We start from the raw sequence: 23922 nt of genomic DNA on the forward strand, positions 1-23922 counted from the left end.
TAAAGCTGGGGCAAGCCTGAGTTTAGGAGGGTTGGAAACTTAGATAAGGACTTGCTTTGGCTTTCAGCCATTCCCTTGCCAGGTGTGTAAAGCCCACCTAGTCCCCTAGTGGAAATGGCATCTTGGAATAAGAATCCAAGGCTGGAGGTCCTGGAGGGTCCAGTCCCACAAAAAGGGATGGCCCAGCCTCACATCAGCATGTCCCGAGATTGTATCAGTCAGGCTAGGCTGGATCATGGTGCAGAAAGAAACTGCCCCAAGTCTCAGAGGCTTAAATAGCAAAGGTTTATTTCTTGTTCATAACTACTTATCCATTGCAGGTCAGTGGGGAAAGCATATCTTGCTCTTTGTAGACACTTAGGAACCTGGGCTGCTTGAAGGGGGCTCCATCCTGAGGTAAGAAAATCTGCACCTAGGAGCTTAGAAACCTGGAAGTGATCCTCAACACTTCCACTCACATCCCAATGGCCAAAGGAAACCACACCTGATTTCTCAGCGGGCAGGTATCATGGTGAAATGACAAGGTACCCAGAGGGAGGAAAACAATACTCAAGAACCCCTAAGATAACCACAAGGGAAACTGGCTGGTGGAAAGGAATTGGGAGGAGGAGGGCTTGTTCCAGCTGCAGGCCCCCTCTCCACCCAGACCGAGCCAGATGCAGGGACAGAGCCCACCTCTGGACCTCTTGGCACCCTGGCAAGCTTTCCCTTCCTGAAGCTTTCTCATCAGGCTGTCAAATTCAGCTTAGGACTCTCCACAGCCCTGGTCATTCTAACCTCATCACGGCAGTCAGCAGGAAAAAGAGCATCAGGACCGGGGCTTAAAGAACCTTCAGGAACCAAAGGGCTTTGTTGTTGTTGAGTTTTCAGGAACTAGGGAGGAAAAGGTGAGGTGAGGACAGAAACACTTTTAAGACGAAGCAGACACCTCTGCCTCTGTCAGGAGCGCTGTGCTGCTTTTGTTGTTTAGTCGCTTGGTGGTGTCTGACTCTTGCAACCCCGTGGACTGTAGCCCGCCTGGCTTCTCTGTCCATGGGATTTCCCAGGCAAGAATACTGGAGTGGGTTTCCATGGCCTCCTCCGGGGATGCTTCCCAAACCATGAATTGAACTTACGTCTCCTTCATAAGCAGGCAGGTTCTTTACCATCTGAGCCACCAGGGAAGCCCGTCAGGAGTGTCTTTGGACAAATATAAACAGGGCTAGGATGCAGGGAGATGCCCCCTGCAGAGTGCAACTCAGGAGGCCAGGTGCATGAGGATCCAGAGGCCACCAGGAGGAAGGACTGTGCCACCCCCCCAATGCCACCCCCCCCACCCCCCACCCCGGCCTCTGCAGCAAAGGCAGAGCCTCAGATGAGCTGGTGGGGGGCGGGGCATGGAAACCAGAGGATGCCTGCAGGGCTTCTACACCTGCTCCTCCTGGACCGAAACAGCTCATCACACCCCTCCCCTCCGCCGTAACAGCCTTGTTCCTTAGGTCTCAGGTTAACTGTCCTGTCTCTGGGAAGTGTCCCCAACCCCCTCGCCCCCAGACTGGGCTGGCTGACCCTCCTCTGTGCTCCCTAAACATCCTGTGTTCTTGTTTCTACCCAAGCAGACCTAAGGTTAGGAGGTCTATTACACTCAGGATCTGTTGCCACCCCAGGAACAAACCGGATGTGCCATGACTCCCAGAATGGAAGAGCGATGGGGCTGGTGAGGGCGCGGCATTCCTGCTTCAGGATGTCAGCAAGCCAGGTGGAGGGGATGGAACTGGAGGTAGCTGATGCACCTGGTGGCTGCAAGGTCAATGTGGGGTCCTCTCTCTTGCTCAAGGCTGCCTAAACCGCAACTGCAGGGCCATCCTCAGATCTGACAACTCAAGCCCCCCAGGATTCAGCCCAGACTCCAGGAACCTCCAGGTCAGCCCAAGGCTCTTCAAAGCAAAGAGCTGAGCTGCCACAGGGCCTTGTCCAGCTCCATCCCCTAGATGCCTTGGTTTGCCCCACCCCAGGTGGCCACACTTTGAACCACCTCACATAATTTCCAGTGGTAGGCTCTGGGCCCCATCCCTAACTCACTGCCTCAGGGACTCTCTAGTATTAGGCTCTTCCAGGGAGGAGGCATTTCCATCCCCTCCCAGAAACATCCAGTATGTCCCCAGACTATCTCCTGCACCTCTCCCTCCTGCACCTCTCCCTCCTGCACCTCTCCCTCCTGCACCTCTCCCTCCTGCATCTCTGGGGAGTGGGCCATTCCTGGGCACTGGGACAGACGAGGACCTTGGTCACACCTACCCTCTGCCTCAGTGCCTCAGTTTACCCATATGTAAAACCTGGGTTGCATCAGCCCCTTGTCGCATTGCAGGCTTGGGAAATGTTGATATTAAAGGCCTGGTGGCTCTTTGGAAGAAAGATGCTCTATTTTCATGATTTTGTCCTCTAGTTCCCTGCCCACCACCTCCCTGGAACCTTCTGGAATGTGCTGCCTGGGCCATACCAGGGGGTCAGGAAGCAAATCATCTCAGGCCTGGGAACATTCAAATATGGGCAGTGGTTTCGTCCAAGCGCCTTTAGTTCAAAGGGAAGCAGGTTCAAGCCACTCAGTGTTGAAGTGGGGTCCTTGAGCCAGAAAAATCCGAGAATGCCCAGCCTCGTCCCCAGGGAGGTCAGCTGGCAGAAGGCACTCTTCAGAAATGTGGGGAGGCCTGTAGAAAGGGCCTCCAGGTGTGGGCCACCCTGGGCACCAGGCCCAGGTGCTCGAGCTGTAGCCGAGTGGGCCTGTAGGCATTGAGGTTGCTGTAGAGGGCCGGCGGGCCATCACAGGGCCTCGAGGAGAAGTGGCTCTGTGGGGTCAGGTTCCCCCAAGGGCTGTGGTGGGGCTGGAACCTGGAGGCAAGCAGTGGGTTTGGGGCCAGGGGGCTGCCGGGCCCCGAGGACGTGGACAGACTCTGGGTCTGGGGGTTGCTGCCTGTCGATGGGCTGTTGAAGGGGTTGGAGGATGTGCGGTCACTGGCGGAGCCGCTGCTGTCACTGAGGCTGCCAGGCGGGGGCCCGGGGGCTGATCCGGGCTGCAGGGGTGTGGCCAGCCTGGGCGACTTGAGGCCCATGACGGGCTTGGAGGAGGCGTAGAGGTGGCGGAACTCCTCATCGAACAGCTCCACTGGCTGGCCCGTGAACTTGGAGAGGATGTTCCGGTGCACGTGCCCACAGAGCCAGGTGAAGCTGGAGGGAGAGGAGAGAGAGTGAGGGCTGGGGATGGGGAGGCCGCCGGCACCCTGCTCTGGAGGAGGACCAGGAGGACGGTAGGTGAGCCTCCACGCCGGCTCCTTCCACCCTGATTGAACCCGCAGTCACCCCTCCCATGGGTAACCAAGCTGAAGCCCAGAGACAGCAAGTGTGTGTGTGTGTGTGTGTGTGTGTGTGTGTGTGTGTGTGTGAAGTCACTTCAGTCGTGTCATAGGTCTTTGCAACCCTATGGACTGTAGCCTGCCAGGTTCCTCTGTCCATGGAATTCTCCAGGCAAAAACACTGGAGTGGGTTCCCATGCCCTCCTCCAGGGGAGCTTCCCAACCCAGCGATCAAACCTGCGTCCCCTGCAGTGGCAGGCGGATTCTTTACCACTAGCACCACCTGGGAAGCCCCAGCGAATGTTTGCACAGAAGTAATTAAGATGCAGAGGAAATCCTAGCCTCGGGTCAGGGCTCCCCACTGGTGCTCAGATGAGAGCCCCTCAGAAGTCCCCATGGAGGAACAGAGGGGCCACGTGCTGGCCGAGCGCCAGTGTCCCCCACTGTGCTGCTGGGGGTCACCAGCCGCTGGGGCCGCAGCAGCCCCACCTGTGACATGCGTGACATCTGCCTCTTCCAAACAAATGAGGGTCTGGGCTGCTCCTTGGACGGCAGGGCTGTGGGCTCATGAAACTCTAAAGGGTGTGGCCAGGCTTTCAGAGGTGGGAAGGGGAGGGAGAGTCCTATGCTTTGCGAGGGATGGGAAGGAGAATACTGTGGGGGTGGGGGTGGGGACAGGACAGGAGAGATGCTGCATGGAGGGTCTGCCTGGACACTGCGGAAGGACACCCTCAAGCAGAGGCCCTGACCCTCCCCCTCATTTGCACATTTTATTGAAAACAAAATGCTTAAGGCATTTACGTCTTACTTTTATGATTCCCTAATTTAAACAGATTCCTTTCTATCTCTGATTGAAAACTCTCATCACTCCAGTCACCCCTAAAGAGCCAGGTGATAGCACAGAAGACTATCAGGTTAGTCTTGGCAGTCTAACTATCAAGAGAATCAATCATGTGGGCCCAGGCCTGGAGCAGTGGATACAGAATGGTCAGAGGGAGACAGGGTCTCTGTGTGGGATGGAAACAGCCTCACCAAGGGTCTCAGCCTCCAGGCCCCAACTTGTCTTTCCGCCAAAAGGCAGGTCCAGCTTCTGGAGTCCCCTACTCTGTGAGGCAGGGCAGGGCCCATGCAAAGCTGGGGAAATCGGGAAGAACAATGAGGCTTTGTCCAAACCTCACCTGCCGCCCAGGAGCCACCCACACAACCCAGAGAGGTGGGCAGCTAATGCTGACTGTGGGCAGCCAGCTGACAGGGAGGCAGCAAGCCCTGGGACAGCAGCACTGTTGGCTACACTAGGAAGTCAATTGTGGAACTTCCCTGGCGGTCCAGTGGTTAAGACTGCGCTTCTACTGCGGGGTTCAATCCCTGGCCTGGGAATTAGGATCCTGCAAGCTGCACAGAGCGGCCAAAAAAAAAAAAAGAAGAAGAAATCCCCCTGTGTTGTTTGGAATCAGGCTAGATTAGACCAAGCAACTGCGTGCTTTCTCAACCAAGAAGGTCCAAAGGTGCCCAGGCAACTTTTCAGGCCCCACACACTGTGTGCTCTGTGCCCACCAGCACCCCCGTGTCCCTACAGCACCTGAGTGCTGCCTCCTCGCCACACTCACTGTGTGAGGGTGCTCCTCCCTTACACCCCGAAAGTCCATTCATCCTGTACTCTAGCTTTTACACTTTCTTTTATCACCATCCACGGTAAGAATTTTATTTTTATTGGGTTTTTCTTTTCTGACCCTTAAGTACATAGGCGCTTTCCTGATAGCTCAATTGGTAAAGAATCTGCCTGCAATGCAGGAGACCTTGGTTCAGTTCCTGGGTTGGGAAGATCTCCTGGAGAAGAGATAGGCTTGCCACTCTGGTAGTCTTGGGCTTCCCTGGTGGCTCAGTTGGTAAAGAATCCACCTGCAATTCGGGATACCTGGGTTTGATCCCTTGGTTGGGAAGATACCCTGGAGGAGGGAACAGCTACCCACTTCAGTATTCTGGCCTGGAGACTTCCGTGGACTGTATAGTCCATGGACTAGCAAAGAGTCGATCACAACTGAGCGACTTTCACTTTCACAAGTGCATAGAATTGATTTGATCATAATCTTTGGCTCAAGACCCATGCCAAACATCTATTAATGGCCCATTTACACTTGCATAGCTTTATTTGGTAATTTTAAATAACCTAAGCACCTATAAACAGGGGGACATGGAAGCCTATGAACAGGGAAGCCTGCCATGCTGCAGTCCACGGGGTCACAACTTAGCAACTGAATAACACACAACAGCATCTATGAACCTACCACCCAAAATAAAAGGCTAGCATCTTGACAATGACCTGCATTTAACCACATGGTTCCGGAACACATTTTTCCAGTTTCCCCAAAATAGAAGAAATCATCACCCAGAATCCTGTGTCATAGTTCCTATACTTCCCTTTTTCTATAATAAGAAAAAGTTTTATGTCTTCTCAAAAGTACTGTCCGCCTTCCATATACTCAAGGATGAAAAATATTCAGGAAAAAAAGGTCTTCCAGAAAGTTTCAGAAACCAAGACTAGAATTTGCCAGTTGGCAACCATTTACATACAGTTTACACTGTATTCAGTATTTTAAGTAATCAAGACTCGAAGTATGCAGGAAGATGTGTGTAAGTTATATGCAAATTGTACACCACTCGATATGAGGCACTTGGGTATCCTTGAATTTCGGTATCTGTGAGGATGCTAGAACCAGTCCTCTGCAGATGATGAGGAACAATGGTAAATATCTTTATTTTATTTGTTTTTAACATACATGTCATCTTCGGGGATTTTTTTTCTCTTAAATATTGCTGGTTATCCATGTTATTTTTTATTGCTGTATTTCACTTGTCCTTGTTGTATGATATTCCACTGGAGACTCTATCATCCATCCTCTCACTGATAGGCATTTGAGTTGCTTCGATGATTTTCCTGTTGACTGAGGGAGGAGCACCCTCTTGCACCAGTACTTATACTTGTCTCCTAATGTCTCACGGACCAGTTTTTCTATCTAGGAGTGGAATTGCTGGGTAAAACCAGGTGAATATTCAGCTTTAGAGGAAATGCCTAACTCTTTGCAAAGTCACTGTGCTGATTTGAAAACCCACCAGCGATGTAGAAATTCGTAAGTCCACTTTTGTATTGTCAGTCTTTTTTGTTGTTGTTGAATAGGTATAAAATGGTAACTCATTCTAGCCTTGATTTGCATTTTCCTGATCACTGATGATGCTGAACATCTTTTCGGGTGTTTCCTCCTGCATGAAACGCCTGCTCTCGCCTCTCACCCACACTTCCATTGTGCTGTTTTTCGTGTGTGGTTTGTGGGAGTTCACTGTGATTCTCAATGCTGATCTTGTCAGGGCATCATGAAAACCTGTTCCCAGTGTGTAATCTGACATTTCACTTACTTTGAGCTGTCTCTCAGTGAACCAAAGTTCTTAACTGTAGTGTAGTCAGATTTAGCAATCTTTTCGGTCAGTGCTTTTTTGTGTTAACACAGAGGAGTGTCCGTGTTAAGACACCTAATCCTTATCCTAAGGTCTAAAAGACATCCATCTCTATATTTTACTAAAAGTATTAAAGTTGTTTTGACATTTAATTTCTTTTAATCTATTGGGAGGTGATTGTGTGTGTGTGCGTGCGTATGTGTGTATGTGTGAAGTAGAATCCAGTTTTTCATGTGGAGAATTTTTCTCCCGGTCTCACCTTTCCCCGCTCCTCTGACATGCCCTGTGAGGTTCAGGTCTGGGTCTAGGCTTTCTGTTCTGTCCCTCTGTCACTCTGTCTGTCTCTCCCACAGGGCCACATTGCCCACAGCTCCACGGCTAGTCCTGATCTCTGGACAGGCAAGTCCTCCCCACCTGTTCTTCTTCAGACTTGTCTCGGCTGTTCTTAGAGAAACACATTTTACATCCTGAACTGTTTCCATACGAAAATACATGCATAACCCCACAACAATTTCCTGAACATCCTTTACCTCAGTGTGCTCTGATTATTTTTATTCCATGTTATTTCATTTTTTAAGAATTCTGGGCATCATCCACTAAGTCAGTTTCATAGATGGTGATGTACCAGGTTGAAAAATAGTGTTCCTTTAGCCACACTGGGGGCTTCCCTGGTAGTTCAGCTGGTAAAGAATCTGCCTGCAATGTGGAGACCTGGGCTGGGAAGATCCCCTGGAGGAGGCCATGGAAACCCACTCCAGTATTCTTGCCTGGAGAATCCCATGGACAGAGGAGCCTGGTGGGCTACAGTCCATGGGGTCACAAAAAGTCAGATACAACTGAAGCAACTTAGCACACGTGTACGTAGCCACGTTGGATGGCCAGGACCTAACATGAACATTCATTCATTCCTCAGATATTTATGGTCATAGATAAACATACAGGCACTGTCTTATCTGTACTTCCTTCCAGGAAGCAATAGAAAAGAAAACAGACCCAGTCTAGGTCCTGACACCATGTTTTTTACGATCTTGGCTAACCGAGTTCATAGATAAGCTCTCTGGGGAATCATGTGGAAGCTGCCACCAGCAAGATGAGTTAGCAGGATAAAGACAGCAAGAATGAGCTCTCCAGCAAAGGGAATACACAGCAAGTACAAAGACTCAGAGGCGTGAAGGGCCTGGGAGGAGGCCAGTGTGGCTGTAGCAGGGTGGACGGGAAGAAGAGTCCTGCTGAGACAGAGGCCATGTAAGAAGGTGGATTTCTTTCCCCCTAGGACAGTGACATGCATTGAAAGATTTTAAGGATGGAAGTGATTTGATCTGGTTAGCATTTAAGAATCTTTCTGTTCCTGGTAGAGAAAGCCCAGGGGTGGCCGTAAGGGTCAGGTTAAGGTTGCCCTGCCCTCCTCCAGGGATCTTCCCAACCCAGGGATCAAACCCAGGTCTCCCCCATTGCAGGCAGATTCTTTACCAGCTGAGCTACCAGGGAAGTCCCCAGTGCGGCTAAAGGAGCACAATTTTTCAACCTGGTGCATCACCATCTATGAAACTGATTTAGAGGATGATGCCCAGAATTTCAGAGAAGGCAATGGCAACCCACTCCAGTACTCTTGCCTGGAAAATTCCATGGATGGAGGAGCCTGGTAGGCTGCAGTCCATGGGGTCGCTAAGAGTCGGGCATGACTGAGTGACTTTACTTTCACTTTTCACTTTCATGCATTGGAGAAGGAAATGGCAACCCACTCCAGTATTCTTGCCTGGAGAATCCCAGGAACAGAGGAGCCTAGTGGGTTGCCATCTATGGGGTCACACAGAGTCAGACACGACTGAAGTGACTTAGCAGCAGCAGCAGCAGCCCAGAATTTTTCAAAAATGACTTAAGATGGAATGAAAATAATCAGAGCACACCGAGGTAAAGGGTCAGGGCAAGAGCGGGAATCGGGCCGGCTAGAAGGCCATGCCCTTATCATGTTGTTCCTCGAGCTGTCTCAGCTCCTTGCTCTTGCACCCCGTCCCTCTGTTCCAACCTTTTTCATCCCCCAAGTGTCAATCCAACCTCCAGGACCTGCCAGCCAAGACCCCAGGAGGGGTCATTTCTTAGCACATACTGACCTTAGAGCACATACCACACTACACTCTGGCCATTTATCTATGTTTCTTGATGAGAGGGAGGCCTTCCTAGCACGTGGTACATCACCTGGGCTGAGTGAGACCCTCAACAAGAGCTTAGCTGTTGGGACGCAGACCCTTCCCAGCCCTACCCTCAAGGCTCAGCTAGAGAGAGAGAGAGCTCTCTGGTTAGCCCTTTGTGTGCATCCAAAGGGAAGGGCCGCGGACATGCCCTCGCCACACCTATGGATGCTGCTGTGACAGAAGATGGACGTGCTTTAGGCCAAAAGAATTTGAGAAGCAGGTGCAGGAAGAACTTTCTGACCTCCCCCTTGTCCCTGAAGCTGGTCACACTTTAAATGGATGCATTATCTGGCATATGCTAATGTCTCTGTACACTGTCTATATTAAAATAATGAAACATTTTGGAAGTAAAATAGGGCCCCCAAAGACAACAAAGTAAATTGCATGGCTTTAGAATCACACCTGAAAGCTCTGAGAAAGGAAGAGAGGAAACGTCCTATTGCAACGCAAAGGGAAACCAAGGCACTTGGAAGTGTCTCCCTACCAGAGATTCCTCCCAGGAAGGACCCAGATTTCCCCCTTTCTCCCAGGCAGGTTCTGTCTCCAGCCTCGTGTAGGTGATGAGTCCCCAGTTCCCCCAGGAGCTGCTGGTGGCTGTGTGGGCTTGAGCGGTTGGGGCTGGTCTGCACCGAGCTCAGCCTTGGCCTCCTCGAAGCCCCAACAGAAGGTGGAACCCAGCACTCACCTGTACGATCCACACAGGACGTATCTCCAATCCGAGATGATGAACTTCTCCCAGATTTGGCCGGAGAACTTCCTGCCTGACTTGGCACAGTACACCTCTCCTTCCACGCTCCGGATGGAGATGTTCTGTTGGAAGGGAAGTCAAGGTGTCCTCACTATATATTTACGGTCACACACCTGTCTAGAAATGTCTGGAAGGATGCTCAGCAAGAGCAAAAGGGTTATCACTAGTTGGTGGGATTATGGGCCATTTTTAAGCTCTCCTTGGCTGAATCTTCTAAATTTTCTTCCATATCCTGACATTATTTGAGTAATGAAGAAGAAAAGAAAGGGGAGATGGTAGAATTCAAACAAAGCAGAAAACAGGAGTGATAGGATGCTCTTCCATTTCAGGCCCTAAGCACATCCCTCAGAATCCTCCTGCCCTCTCTCCCCCGTCCCTGTTTCTTGGGGCCGTGTGTTCCTTATGGCACAGCTACACAGCTTTCGGGCAGGATGGGGTTGAGGTCCTCTGAATCCAAGTCCAGGGGTGTGAGCTCAGCTGCTTCTGATGGGGAAAGCACTCACATCACGGGTTTACGGTACCCTTCATTAGTGTCTAGGGCTCCCCTGATAGCTCAGTTGGTAAAGAATCTGCCTGCAAAGCAGGAGGCTCCAGTTTAATTCCTGGGTTGGGAAGATCCCTTGGAGAAGGGACAGGCTACCCACTCCAGTATCCTGGCCTAGAGAATTCCATGGACTGTATAGCCCAAGGGGTTACAAAGAGTCAGACATGACTGGGCCTCACTTTCACACCGTGAGGAAGGGCCATCTGACCTGGACTTTGAGCAGGAAGTGAATGTTTATTATAGTGAGATGTGGGCATGTGTCGCCACAGCGTAGCCTATCCTATCCTCACACAAAGTGCTTTTTGCACCATCACGGGGCCCTACCTTGAGGTGAGTGTCAGAGATCTGGGCTTTGTCACACATCTCCTGGAAGAGCTTCACGCCTCCCTGGTCCAGGAGCACACAGACGAACACCCCGCGCTTGTTGGCCGCCTCTAGGATGTCACAGAAGATCTCCACGTCCGTGAACACGTCCATCAGGATGGCCAGGACCTGGGCCAGGGCAGAGGGGTCGGACACCAGAAGGTCAGGGCCAGGTGCTAGTTGGTTTTGGCCTAACTCCTCAGTCCCAGTGGGCCTGGGAGAGCTGGTCCCGTGAGTGCTGCACCGGGGGTGGTGGGGGTTGACAGGGCAGGACTGTGGAAGCACATAGGGCGGCAGCCAGGCCCTACCCGTCTCCAGCCCCTCCTCATATCCTCTGGCCTCTCCTCCCACTGTTGGAGTGGAAAGTGCAGAGGAGAAAGGAGAGAAAAGCAAAAAAAGAGGAGACAGAGAGGCGGAGATGAGGCCAGGGGAGGTGGTTGGGTAGAATCACAGGAGAGGGACAGATTTACAGTTATGGGTTCTTAGCTATTTGGACAGAGGAGGCAATGGCACCCCACTCCAGTACTCTTGCCTGGAAAATCCCATGGACGGCGGAGCCTGGTGGGCTGCCGTCTATGGGGTCGCACAGAGTCAGACACGACTGACGAGACTTAGCAGCAGCAGCAGCAGCTGTTTGGAGCTCGAAGGCACTCTATGGCCACTGGCTTTCAAATGTTTTTAAGTCTCAAACCAGACCCTTGTGGAGACCCCAGAAAGTATAAACTAGACTAGATACTGAGCTGCCCCAGTCGGTGGAGAAGGGAGTCCTACTCAACCAGCAGGTATTGCGTTGTCCGGCAGAGCAGAAACTCGGGGAGTGAGGGGGTCTAGATATCCAGTCACAGGGAGAGAAATATGTGTTCCTGCCAGGCACCTATTCATCCTTCTTGTGCTAACAGCACCCCAATTTATCTTATTTTTGACCATACCGCGTGGCTTATGAGATTTTAGTTCCCCAACCAGGCATTGACAGGTAGATTATTCAGCAGCCATTAAAATGATCATTATAATGGTTACATAGAAGCTATAAGGAACAGTGAAATGTTTAAGCAAATCTTGCTGTTTAGTATAATGCTCACCAAATGTGTATTAACAATTAACCAAGTGAAAAAAGAAAACAAAGGACAAAATGACAGCATGTCTACTACAATTGCCAGTGAGGGAAGGCGGTATATAGGTAGACAAGTGCAAAGCCAAAATTGGCAGTCGTATTTGGCTGGGAGACTGTGGTGATTTTTTCTTCAGTGTCACCTGTAATAGTAATGTTCTGCCACTTTTCTAATAGTTACAATACATTATTTTGGACCATAAACATCTGGAAGTAGCGAGAACAAGAAGAGGGTCAAAGAGAGAGGTGAAAGAGTTGACTGGCACCTACATGGAGCTGACTTGCTGCTCAGTTGCTCTGGGTGTCTGGACAGTGGAGGGGACCACTGAGAAATTGCTCACTCTGGGCTATAGGTCACTAGAGATGTTTAGAACCGTGGCTCTGTTAACACACAGTTAAGTACATGTGTGTGTGTTAGTAGCTCAATCATGTCCGACTCTTTGTGACCCCTTGGATGGTAGCCCACCAGGCTCCTCTGTCCATGGGATTCTCCAGGCAAGAATACTGGCATGGGTTGCCATGCCCTCCTCCAGGGGATCTTCCCAAGCCAGGGATCGAACCTGGGTGTCCCTGCATTGCAGGCAGTCTCTACCATCTGAGCCGCCAGGGAAGCCCACGGTTAAGTACTTGTACACATTAAAGCTTATGGTGCCAATAACTCTGAGGACCTCTCTCCTGAAAGATAAATGCCTCCTCCTCCAAGGTATTGGCGAAAGAGACAGTTCTCTCCCCTTAGGAAGTCAGTAAATCCTCCCAGTTGTGTCCCAGTGAGTCTCTGTTTCCCAGAGCCAGGGCGGGTAAGCGGGTGACTAATGGACAGAATGTTTTGGCTGGGTTTACAAAAAGCCCGGCACCCTAATGTAAGGGATGCCTGGAAAGACAGGCTCATGGCATCCAGGTTCATCTTGTTTGCCTCCTGTTGGCACTGTCTCCCAGCTGGATCAGTTCAAGGTCAGTAACTTCTTCCCGGGGCTCGCCAGGTGACACTAGTGGTGAAGAACCTGCCAGTGTGGGAGACACAAGAGACGTGGCCTCAGCCTCTGGTTCAGGAAGATGCTCTGGAGGGGCATGGCAGTCTGCTCCAGTGTTCTTGCCTGGAGAATCCTCAGGGACAGAGGAGCCTGACGGGCTACAGGCCATGGGGGGGCAAAGAGTAGGATGCAACTTTAGTGACTGAGCACGCACGTATACAACTTCTTCCATCCCCTGTGTGGGAGTCCCACCTCACAGGGCCTAGCGAGCTGAATGATGAAATCCCAAAAGATACGCCTACCTTTCAACCGCCAGAACTGTGGCTGTGACCTCATTTGGGAAAAAAAGAGTCTTTGCAGATGCAATTAAGACTGTCAAGCTGAGATCATCCTGGACGTTTTGTGCACATGTGCTAAGCTGCTTCAGTCATGTCTGACTCCTTGAGACCCTATGGCCTGTGGCCCACTAGGCTCTTCTATCCATGGGATTCTCTGGGCAAGAATATTGGAATGGTTACCATTTCCTTCTCCAGGGATCTTGCTGACCCAGAGATAGAACCCACATCTCTTACGTCTTCTGCATTGGCAGGTGGGTTCTTCACCACTGTACCATCTGGGAATCTTCTTAGGGTCAATCAGACGGATTAGCATGGAGGCACTGGAGAAGGCGATGGCACCCCACTCCAGTACTCCTGCCTGGAAAGTCCCATGGACTAAGGAGCCTGGTAGGTTGCAGTCCATGGGGTCGCTGAGGGTCAGACACGACTGAGGGACTTCACTTTCACTTTTCACTTTCATGCATTGGAGAAGGAAATGGCAACCCACTCCAGTGTTCTTGCCTAAAGAATCCCAGGGACGGGGGAGCCTGGTGGGCTGCCGTCTATGGGGTCGCACAGAGTTGGACACGACTGAAGCGACTTAGCAGCAGCAGCATGGAGGCATGGGGTTGGCTGAGAAGGAGAGGGAGGTACTTCCTGTGCTAAGGAAGGAAGTCGGCCTGGGAGCATAGCCTGGCAGGGCAGCTCTGGGAATCTGGAGCCTCAGAGAGATGGAGGGACCCGGTCAGGGGTCTGCAGGTCTGCTGGGGCAGTGCCCAAAAGCAACATTCATCCTGTGGAGACCTTGAATCGTGGCTGAGAACCCTCCACTACCAGCCAGGCAGACGTGAGTTTCTCACGGGCTGGAAATCCTGCTGCTTTGGGGAAGGCAGGAGGCGGGAGGGGAGAGGCGATTTGGGTCCTGGTGGGGCCACCAACCATGCAGGGGCCAGTTGTTGGAGGCACTTAGCACCCCACGCCCCACTTTGTCCTTTGATTGCTACTCTTCCCTTTCTCTCATATGTGCTGATGCTCCCTTAAAAAAAAAAAACAACACATAATTTTCACTCTTTATTTATTTATGCCTCACAGCATGCAGGATCTTAGTTCCCTGACCAGGGCTTGAACTCGCAGCCCCGCTGTGGAAGCGTGGAGTCCTGGAGTCCCTGATGCTCCCTTTTTGAGTTTGGTTGATGCGTAATAACCACAGTACCTGAGCACCTGATTTCCTGAGCACCTACTCTCAGCCGCACATTTGTTTCCTGTGACCTTCACAACACCATGACCCTGACTTCCCTGGTGAAGAACAGGGGTGTAGAGATGTTAAGTAACTTGCCAAAAGCCGCAGGGCTGGAAGGCTGGAGATGCCCTTCATCCCAACCCAGAGCCACACTCCCAACCAGTCTGCCGTGGGCTAAGAGAAGGACTCATCTCTGTTTACATCAGATGTAGTCTGTCTCTTCTCTGCTTGTGGGTTAGGGATGGGTAGGGAAGGAGAGCCAAGCCTGGGAGGGCTGGGGGACCCCAGAGAGCAGAGCTCAAAGAGAACATGGGCACAAAGGGCCCAGGTGGACCCTCCACCATCACCTATCTGCTGACCACAGGGTGAGGGGGCCAAGACCCCTTAGAAAGGCAGCTGTGAGAGGCCCATCCCCTCCAATCATATGCCCCCCCTTTAGCATCACCCCTGTCTGTGCCAGGTGCTTCTTGCCCTCAATGCCCACCTGGAGCACTGACAATACACCAGCACGGAGCTCCAGCACTCAGAGGGGAAGAGGGGCTTACTCTGGGGAACCCCCCGTGGGACGGGAGACCGGCCAATCACAGATCCCAGGAGGATGGTGGGGGGGTGGGGGCGCTGGACCCCTCTCTCCCCGGTCTGCCCTCCCTCGGCAGCCCATGTCAGAGGAACAGCCAGAGAGCTCGCCATGGGGCCCCTGGTGGTACTCAAGGCCCTGGAGTCCCAGCTACCAGGTGCGGGGCTGGGGGCACGCTCATCAGCTTCCTCAGCACATGGCGCAGTGGGGGCAGGCTTCCTGCTGGGTCCCATCCCTGAGCCTTGTTCTCCACTCAGCTGCTCCCAGGGCAGGGGCTCGGCCTGAGAAGGTGGTCCTTGACATCTAGGGGTGGGGGCATGGAGCTTCTTGGGAACCGGCTTACAGCTGCCCCTTTGCTCCTTTGCATTGCCCCACTCCCCCACCCCCACCTCCCCAGGGAGCTGGGTAGAGTTCTTTCTGCACTTAAAGGGAGAGGAAGAGGAATCCAGCAGGGCTGGGGGGCTTGTCTGCTCAGGGTCTCCAACATTTTGGCCTCAGGACCCCTTTACACTCTTAAAAATTACTGAGGCTACCAAAGAGCTTTGTTTATGTGGATTATAACTATTGATATTTATCATATTAAAAACAAATTGAGAAAATGTTTAATGTTTCTTAAACATTATTTTAAAACAACTAATATTTGTTACTTGAAGCAAGATTAAACTCATCACATGCTAACATGAATAACAATTTTAAGGCAAAAATAACTATACTTTCCAAAGCAACAATGGAGTGAACAGAATGGCATTATTTTTCAGTTTTGCAGATCTCTGTGGTGTCTGGCTTAACAGGAGACAGCTGGTTCTCATATGGCTCCTGTAGCAATCTGCTGTGATGTGTTGTTTACAGGGAAGCATATAAAGATAGTCCAATCTCACACAAATGAGTGGTTAGAAAGGGCAGTACCTCACAGACTCACTGGAGGGGTCTGGGAACCTTCGGGGATCCTGGACCACACTTGGAGGATGGGTTATTCATGTTTTTTGTTTTCTGTAATTTGTGATGCTTTGACATCCCAGGTTGTTATTAGAGGTGTCAAACACCTTGCCTAGGAGCAGCCTCTGAGATGCTAACCAAACAATACAGACCCATGTCCCAAGCCTCCGTTATCTAACTCTCCAGCATCCTGACAATATTTCTTTTCCCACCCTAAATCACCCCAGTGCCAAGAACAGGACAACCGGGGACCACCTGTGGCTCTGAGCCTTTGGAATTATTCAAACGAACTAATTCTCAACAGTTTACCTCGCCCTGCCTTGCCTTTCCTGCAAAATCACAATAAAGACTTATGCCCATGCATTCCCTGGCTCCTCCCACCCCCTCAGCCCGCGATGGACCCTGGTGCTCCCCACGTGGCCCTGCGTGGTGTGCGGTGCCTCCTGCTTCTTGGTGAAAGTGAAGTTGCTCTGTCGTATCCGACTCTTTGCGACCCCATGGACTGTAGACTGCCAGGCTCCTCCGTCCGTGGGATTTGCCAGGCAAGAGTACTAGAGTGGGTTGCCATTTCCTTCTCCAGGGGATTTTCCTGACTCAGGGATTGAACCCAGGTCTCCCGAATTGCAGGCAGACACTTTACCGTCTGAGCCACCAGGGAAGAACTTGGTACTTGACCCAAAAGGCAGCTATCTTTAGACCAGCCATAAAGGTTTGCAGAGATCAGAGTTGACTTGGTCCAAGGGTCCAACCAGCTCCTCTTTGGACATTTTAAATTAAAAGACAAAATTTAAAACAAGGAGAGAAGGAGAAAAGCCACTCTAAGCTGCTTTGAGATCACTAGCACTTAGGTACTATCATGAATAAAGACTCATCTATATGAACATGTTCTACTGCTGAAATAGGTTCTGGCACTTATTTCCTGATCTGCTGCTGCTGCTGCTAAGTCGCTTCAGTCATGTCTGACTCTGTGCGACCCCATAGACGGCAGCCCACCAGGCTCCCCGTCCCTGGGATTCTCTAGGCAAGAACACTGGAGTGGGTTGCCATTTCCCTCTCCAATGCATGAAAGTGAAAAGTGAAAGTGAAGTCGCTCAGTCGTGTCGTACTCCCAGTGACTGACTCCCATGGACTGCAGCCCACCAGGCTCCTCCATCCATGGGACTTTCCAAGAGTACTGGAGTGGGGTGCCATTTCCTGATCTATCCTATATATAAATCTGTAAGGGACCATGGCTATTATCTGTTTTCTTGTATCCTTAAAGTGCCAAAGCGTACTGTAGGGAACTGCAAGTTCCTTCCTGATAGTCCTTTCCCGGTCTCCCTGCCTCCAGGGCATCCAGCCCTCTCCCTCCTCCTGACCTCTGCTCTTGACCCGCCCTAGGCCTGGAGTTCCTTTCCCTCCCTTCTGTGCTCAGCAAACTCTTACTCAGCCTCTGAGGCTCAACTCACAGGTCACCTTTTCTGTGAAGCCTGCCTTAGTCGTGCTCCCCTCTGCTCCCAGGCACAGCGGGTTGTTCAAGCCCAGTGTCCCCTCGATTCCCCTAAGGGCAGGTGGCTGGGAGGAGGGATGCCTCTTGTTCTGCTCTGCCATCCTGGGTGCAGGGCCTGGCCAGTGCAGGCCTTGTGGAATAAAGGGATGATAGCATAACGGGAAACAGGGCGAACTCCTGCTCCATAGTGAACATAAACCGCTGGCTCTGTTCATTCCTCTCTGTTCTCTTCTGCGGGGGCTGAAGCCATAGGAGAGGGAGAGCACAAACCTGCTCCCGCCCTCCCCCTCTGTGTGGACGCTACTTCCCAAGGACCACCCGTGACTGGGGATCCAGCCTCCCTGGCATCTCTGTGGTCACTCCTGAGGCGTGCGTGTGCTGTGTATGGGAGTGATATCACAAACTGCCTGCAGGAGCCTGACAGCTAACAAAATGAAGGTCATCAGGGCCTTCCTTGACTTTGTTGTAGTTTGGTTGCTAAGTTGTGCCTGACTTTTTTGCGACCCCATGGACTGTATAGCCTGCCAGGCTTCTCTGCCCATGGGACATGATTTTGAGCAAAGTCTGGAAGATAGTGGAGGACAGAGGAGCCTGGCGTGCTGCAGTCCATGGGGTCACAAAGAGTCAGACATGACTGAGCGACTAAACAACAACCACAACATCAGGGCCTGGGACGAGCGGGACTGACGTAGAGAGCAGTGAAGGCGACCTACCTAAAGGGGTGGCCTCGACTCAGCACCCACAGAGCCACTCTTCCGACTTGCTAAGGGGAGCTGGAAATTCTTACTGTTGAGTGGAATCTTCTGATTTTTAAGTGTTGTCCTAAGTTTGTAACATGCTGTGTGGATAGAGCAAAGGTCAGCAGCAGGCCTCGAGTTCACAGAGGTAGAGAGATGCCTCCCTGGGTGGGGTCAGGGCAGGAGAAGGATTTGGCAGGGGGACGATGTTTCACAAGCCCTCACCTGGCTGCTTTCCAGGAGCCTCCCTCCCCCTTCAAGCTGCAGCTGAGGTTGAGAATTTCGCTACCACCATTGGTCCCCACCCCTCAGGAGAGCACTGAACTTCAGCACAGAGAGGCCAGAGGTAGCACGCTTAGGAACAGGCCCCGGGACCTGGAAAGGACCTTAGTCCAGTGTGGAATCTGGGGCCTGGGGAGGCCCAGGGACTTGCCCTGGGTCGTGCAGCCCACCCCAGGCAGTGTGGGCACTCCTGACTGCCCGCCTGAGCCCATCAGCAAAACGTCAGCAAAATGTGAATTATTGCTCTGAAGTAGCCTAGCAACGTGAAAGTCGATGCTCTACCCCCTGTTATCTTCTATTTTGTTCTTCAGAACTCTGCTCCCTCTCTTCTTTTAAGCACAGCTTCCCCACTGCTGGTGGCTTCTTCTGGAGCCAGGAGATTTCACACAGGGATTTTGGTCCAGTGGCTAAGACTCTGCACGCCCAGTGCAGGGGCCTCAGTTTCAATCCCTGGCTTGGGAACTAGATCCCACATGCTGCAACTAAGATCAAAGACCCCATGTGGTACAACTAAGACCTGGCACAGCCAAACACATAAATATTAAAAAAATAAAAAAAGGGGATTTCACACAGTATTGAACTTGGGAGGGGAGTCCATCATGAGAGTGGGATCTCAGCAGAAAAGGAGCTTAAATATCCATTTGTTCTTTTTCAAGTTCTTTTAGATGTAACAGAATTAATGCTTTGGTGGCTCAGATGGTAAAAAATCCGCCTGCAAGGCAGGAGACCCTGGTTGGGAAGATTCCCTGGAAAAGGAAATGTCTACCCACTCCAGTATTCTTGCCTGGAGAATCCCCATGGACAAAGGAGCCTGGCGGGTTACAGTCCATGGGGTCACAAAGAATTGGACATGACTGAGCGACTAACACGCACACACATAAATGTAAAATAAATAATTTGAGTGATGAGACAGGGAGACCCTTTACAGATAACAAAGTCTTCTCCTGGGAGGCCATTCTCACCTCTGGCTCCCTGCAGTTTTGGGAGGAGAGGGGCCACCCATACCCCTATGCTAAGGAGTCATTTTGTGCATGTGGGGAGGATGATCCCCTCTCCCGGGCAGACAGTGTGCAGCCCCTGTGGATCCACAGTCTAGGAGCAGCAGGGGAACTCCTGACCAAGTGCCAGTCTCAGTGCCTTAAATTCTGCCAGCTAAGCTCTGGTCTTGAAGGATTTTTCTTCCTCTATAGTCACCTATTAATAGGTAAACACTCTGGGGAGGGAGAAATCTTTTCTGCTGCTTCCTCTGTCCTCTGCCGACCACCGGCTGGATTCAAGCGCTGTGCTGGACTTGTGGGCAGACAGGGCCAGACGAGTCTGAGAGGAAATGGGACAGGTCTGCGTCCCAGTGGAGCAGCCCCTTCATTCAGAAGCACAGATGCGAGGCGCCTCGCCTAGCCTGGGGGACTCAGGAAAGCCTGCCTGAGAAGGGGACTTCGGTCTCCTTTGGTCTTGAGAAGGAGTAGGTGTTAGAGGAGATGCCAGGAAGGTGAGGGGGCTCCTGGCAGAAGGAACGGCATGTGCAGAGGCCTCAAGACAGAGCCTGGTGGGTTTGAAAATCTCCAGGTCACTCGGGATTGAGTGGCGAAACAGGAGAGAGGAACTGGAGGGGTTGTGAGCTGCGCTGCGGAGTCAGCTCTTCCCAGTGGGGGCAGGTGGGAGCCACTGAAGACTCTAAGCAGTAAAGGGGACAAGTTCAATTTCAAGTATAGAAAAATCGTCTACAGGGACCTCCCTGGCTGTCCGATGGTTAAGACTGCGCTTCCGCCACAGGCAGCTTGGCTTCAAGCCCTGGTCGGAGAACTAGGATCCCACAGGCCGTGTGGCATGGCCGAAACATAAAAAGTGTTTACAGCAGCTCGGAGACTAGGTGGTCGGGGTCAAGATGGGAGAGGAGGGTCAGAAGAGAAGCTATAGTAGGAGTTCCAGCGATGGGTGGCCAGGAAAGCCAGATGGTGGCAAGGGGGAATCTGGAAGTCAGTGATCCAGGGCCAGGCAGAGAGAAACATCCCTGGTCCCACCCTACGCTCCAGTCATCTGGACTGCATGCCCCCCACCCCTGTGGCCAAGGAGGCACGGGCTCGGCCATCGCTACCTGGCTGGTCCGGGTGATACAGCGGCGGATGAGGTCCCTGATGTTGCTGTGCTTGTCTGTCTGGAAGTATACGGTGGCGCTGGACTTCTCCTTCAGGTAGGGCTTCTCAGCGGAGGCCCAGGTGTGCAGCAGAGCCGGCTCACTGCCCTCTGAGGCCACGGGGAAGTAGGTACCTGATTGCAGGGAGCAGGAGTCGAGCCCCTTGGAGCCTGCCTCAGCCGCCCCTGGGGGCTCCAGGGCACAGGGGGGCTCCTTCGCCTGGGCCTGGATGTATTGGGCCTCCACTGAGGACAGGAAGTCCACCTCGCCTTCCTGGCTGAGCGCCTGCCAGTAGGCCTCGGGACCCCCATCCAAGAGGGCGTCTGTGGCCAGCCGGGCACTCTCATTGTCGCTGAAGTCCACCCTGGCTGGCCGGACCCACTGGCTCTTGACATCTTCTAGGCGTTTCTGGAGCTTGCCCAAGTGTCTGGCCCGGCTCATGCTGCCCTGATCCTGAGTCGTGCGGGGGAGGGGAGGGCGGGGAGCGGCTGGCACCCGAGCCCTTCCTGATGCCAGGGCCACGCCACCCAGGAGGAGCGGGGCTCCTGGCACCTCTGGGAAGCACCCGTTCCTGGCACTGCTGTGAGGCCCGCAGCCAGGAGTAGCTGCTCCGAGGAGGTGGTTTACTGCTGTCCGGAGCAACCTTCACAGGGCTCATCACCCACTGCCAGGGGTTGGCTTATCTCTGAGCAACGCCCGCCCTGCCCGCCGGCCAGGAGGGCCGGCTCCTTCATGCCTGGGCACACTCAGCCCTGGGAGACTTCCTCTCCTCCCAGCAGCCGCGCTGAGCCAGCTTTCCAGCTTGTTGTGCAATTCTCCCTGAGCTCCCCAGGCCCCACTTAGGAAGCCAGCAGGCTCTCCCAGCTCCGGCGTCACCTGGTGCCTTGGGTCCCCCTCCTGAGCTCTTCAGTGCAGATGATGATTGGTTCAAAGACAACAGTTTTCCTGCCAAGTCCCTGAGATCCTGTGTCCATCCAGTCCCCGTGTGAGGAGGGAACTGGGTGCCTGCCAGGCAGAACTGTCTACCTGGTGCTCCTCTTTTCTCTCAGTGACTCCTCAAGGTCCCCGACCTCCCCATCCCCAGGAAAAGCCTTCTCTCCCATCGCTGTTCCCTTCTTGTGTTTGCCATAGTGGTGCTTGAGCAGAACCGCCAGAGAGGTACCAGTCCTGGGGCCAGCACTGGGCTGTTGGAAGTGTCTGCTTGGAATACCGTCTTGAGAATCTTCAGTCATGTCAGACCCATGGACCGATGGGATTGGTCATTCTCAGTGCTGGAGGGGTAGGTGGCCACAGGTATGTTTAAAGCAGATGAACCACTACTTTAAAGGGGGAAGCCACATTTTCTTTCCAGATGAGGGCATCATCAATTCCATGTCAATGGACTGCAAAACCTAGAGTCCTGGTGTTACCAAATCAGGTCTCGCTGATCGACCCTCAAAAATCAGTACTCCAGATAGAGACAAATGTTGGTAAAAAGGAAAATTTGCCTTTAATCAGAATTCTGGCAATTTGGGGAGATGGTGGATGCAGTATCCCCCTAAAACCACCTCTTGAGATTCTGCTCAGCCATGAGATTTTTAAAGAGAAAAAGGGAAGTAGCCTTAGTTACTCTTTGAGGTAAGGACTCAGGGTCATCACTGTCCCCCACTGCATGCAGGCTTGTTGACCTCTTGTGATCTTTCTTAAGATACAATCTTATTCACACAGCTTGTTCATGAGATGACTGAAGGGGAAGTTGGGGAAGAAATCTGATTATCTGTTAATTACTTATTCTTATTTAATTTCTAGTTCTTTGATCTATGGAAAGAACCAACAGATTAGGCAAGGTATTCTGTGATCAAAAGGTCTGAAAGGTGCGCTAGGGCCAGGAGATGAATAGAGCACGGAGGTGCCTCTTTAAGATTAGTGGCAAGACAAAGGGGCACCTCCTGCAGAGAGCTCTTTCCTGCCAAAAGCTGTTTACATGACTGTCTTCGAATGGGTTCTTTCAGAAACAGGCTCTGAGGCTAGGATTCCAGTACAAGTGATCCCAAGAGGCACTGATGGGGGGCAGAGGAGTGAGACAGCAAGGGGAGGGGAGCTGCTGCAGGTGTGTTAAGGAGCAGGTCACCTTCATGGCCATCTGGGGTTTATGAACATCTGTGGGAACAACTGGGCTTCCCAGGTGGCGCTAGTGACAAAGAACCCACCTGTCAGTGCTAGGATCGTGGGAGACATGGTTTGATCCCCAGGTTGGGGAGATCCCCTGGAGGAGGGCATGGAAACGCGCTGCAGTATTCTTGCCTGGAGAATCCTCATGGACAAAGGAGCCTGGAGGGCTACAGTCCATGGGGTCACAAAGAGTCGGACACGACTGAATTGATTTAGCACACACGTGGGAACACCTGGACTCCACACTCTCGCCCTTCTTCCAGATCCTGCTTGTGCAAGTGGACTTCACCTCTTGCTCATGTTCTCCTCAAACCTCCCCTCCTCCCCATCTCCTCTGGGTCCTCAGCCTGTTCTCCAGTCTGTGTCACTGAGTCCAGTCCCCAGTCCGGTGAGGGGATGATAATCCACGGGATTTGAGCTGATTCACTGCGAGGCTCAGAAGCTCTCAATTACCGAGCACCAAGTACTGAGTCCTGAGCCTGGTGTTGGAGACCCTGCATGTCTGTGATGGGTGTGGACATCCTTCACTTGGCTGTCGTCGAGTCCTCCCTGCCCACTGGCTGTCGGTGCTAAGGGACACTCAGAGGATCAGGCCTCACTTCACAGACGTGAAAGGCAAGGTTCAGAGAAGCGGAGTCACTTCCCCAGCTAGTGAGTCCCTGGCACGGTCCCTCCAAAGTCCGTGTGCTTTCTGCCAAGCTTCACCCTCCTTCCCCTTCCCCTGCCCTTTTCCACTCAGAACAATCCAAATCTTCTTTTCAGTTCCAGAAAGTGTATAAGGGAGAAGGCCAGGGACTTCCCTGCCAGTCCAGTGATTAAGACTTCGCCTTCCAATGCAGGGGCCGTGGGTTCAATCCCTGGTCTGGGCACTAAGATCCCACCTGCCTCATGGCCAAAAAAACAAAACATAAAACCAAAGCATGGCCAATAAAACAAAACATAAAAGCAATATTGTGACAAATTCAATAAAGACTTTAAAAATGATCCACCTGAAAGAAGTCTTAAAAAAAAAAAAATACTGCTAAGGCTGAGGAACCCTGGTCTAGAGCCCTCACCCATGTGGGAGATCCATCCCCTGCCACTTTGCTCAGCCCACTCCCTCAGCGGGAAGTCCTTGCTTCCACCATCATGGTTGATTCAAATCCTTCTCAGCGTTCAAGGTCTTCCTAAGTCCCATCCATGGGAGGGAGCCTTTGCTGACAGTTCTTAACTGCTTCTCCTCTGAGCCAGCAGGGTGCTTCCAGAACTTGCCTCTTGTACTAATGATAGGTACACTGCTTCATCTTCCCATGACGCTTAATTCCTTGAGTGGTGCAAAGGCAAAAAGCTTCCATGCCTTTGGAATCAGGCCCAG

At 52.2% G+C, this 23922-nt stretch overlaps 1 protein-coding gene and 1 long non-coding RNA gene across 2 annotated transcripts; one reads left to right on the forward strand and one right to left on the reverse strand.

Moving 5' to 3' along the window:
* Nucleotides 1-271: 271 nt before the first annotated feature.
* FAM83A (family with sequence similarity 83 member A) lies at nt 272-21295 on the reverse strand. Its single transcript, XM_069599946.1, has 4 exons — nt 20379-21295; nt 10588-10755; nt 9657-9781; nt 272-3204 (listed from the first exon to the last, which is right to left on the reverse strand). The coding sequence occupies exons 1-4, from the start codon at nt 20856-20858 to the stop codon at nt 2670-2672; spliced, it is 1308 nt and encodes a 435-aa protein (XP_069456047.1). The 5' UTR covers nt 20859-21295; the 3' UTR covers nt 272-2669.
* On the forward strand, nt 19542-23552 carry LOC138445730 (uncharacterized). The gene is made up of 2 exons (XR_011258982.1): nt 19542-20474; nt 21549-23552. It is a non-coding gene; the product is annotated as an uncharacterized lncRNA (long non-coding RNA).
* Nucleotides 23553-23922: the final 370 nt, after the last annotated feature.

The sequence above is a fragment of the Ovis canadensis genome, chromosome 9, assembly GCF_042477335.2.
Source record: "Ovis canadensis isolate MfBH-ARS-UI-01 breed Bighorn chromosome 9, ARS-UI_OviCan_v2, whole genome shotgun sequence".
Classification (NCBI taxonomy): domain Eukaryota; kingdom Metazoa; phylum Chordata; class Mammalia; order Artiodactyla; family Bovidae; genus Ovis; species Ovis canadensis.

Excerpts from the sequence above, each read along its gene's own strand:
- FAM83A (XM_069599946.1), bottom strand. The coding sequence starts at position 20,858 with ATGAGCCGGGCCAGACACTTGGGCAAGCTCCAGAAACGCCTAGAAGAT. Across the intron at positions 9,782-10,587 it reads TCTCTGACACTCACCTCAAG|AACATCTCCATCCGGAGCGT; the intron begins GTAGGGCCCCGT and ends CCCTTCCAACAG. Across the intron at positions 3,205-9,656 it reads GTCCTGTGTGGATCGTACAG|CTTCACCTGGCTCTGTGGGC; the intron begins GTGAGTGCTGGG and ends CTCTCCCTCCAG.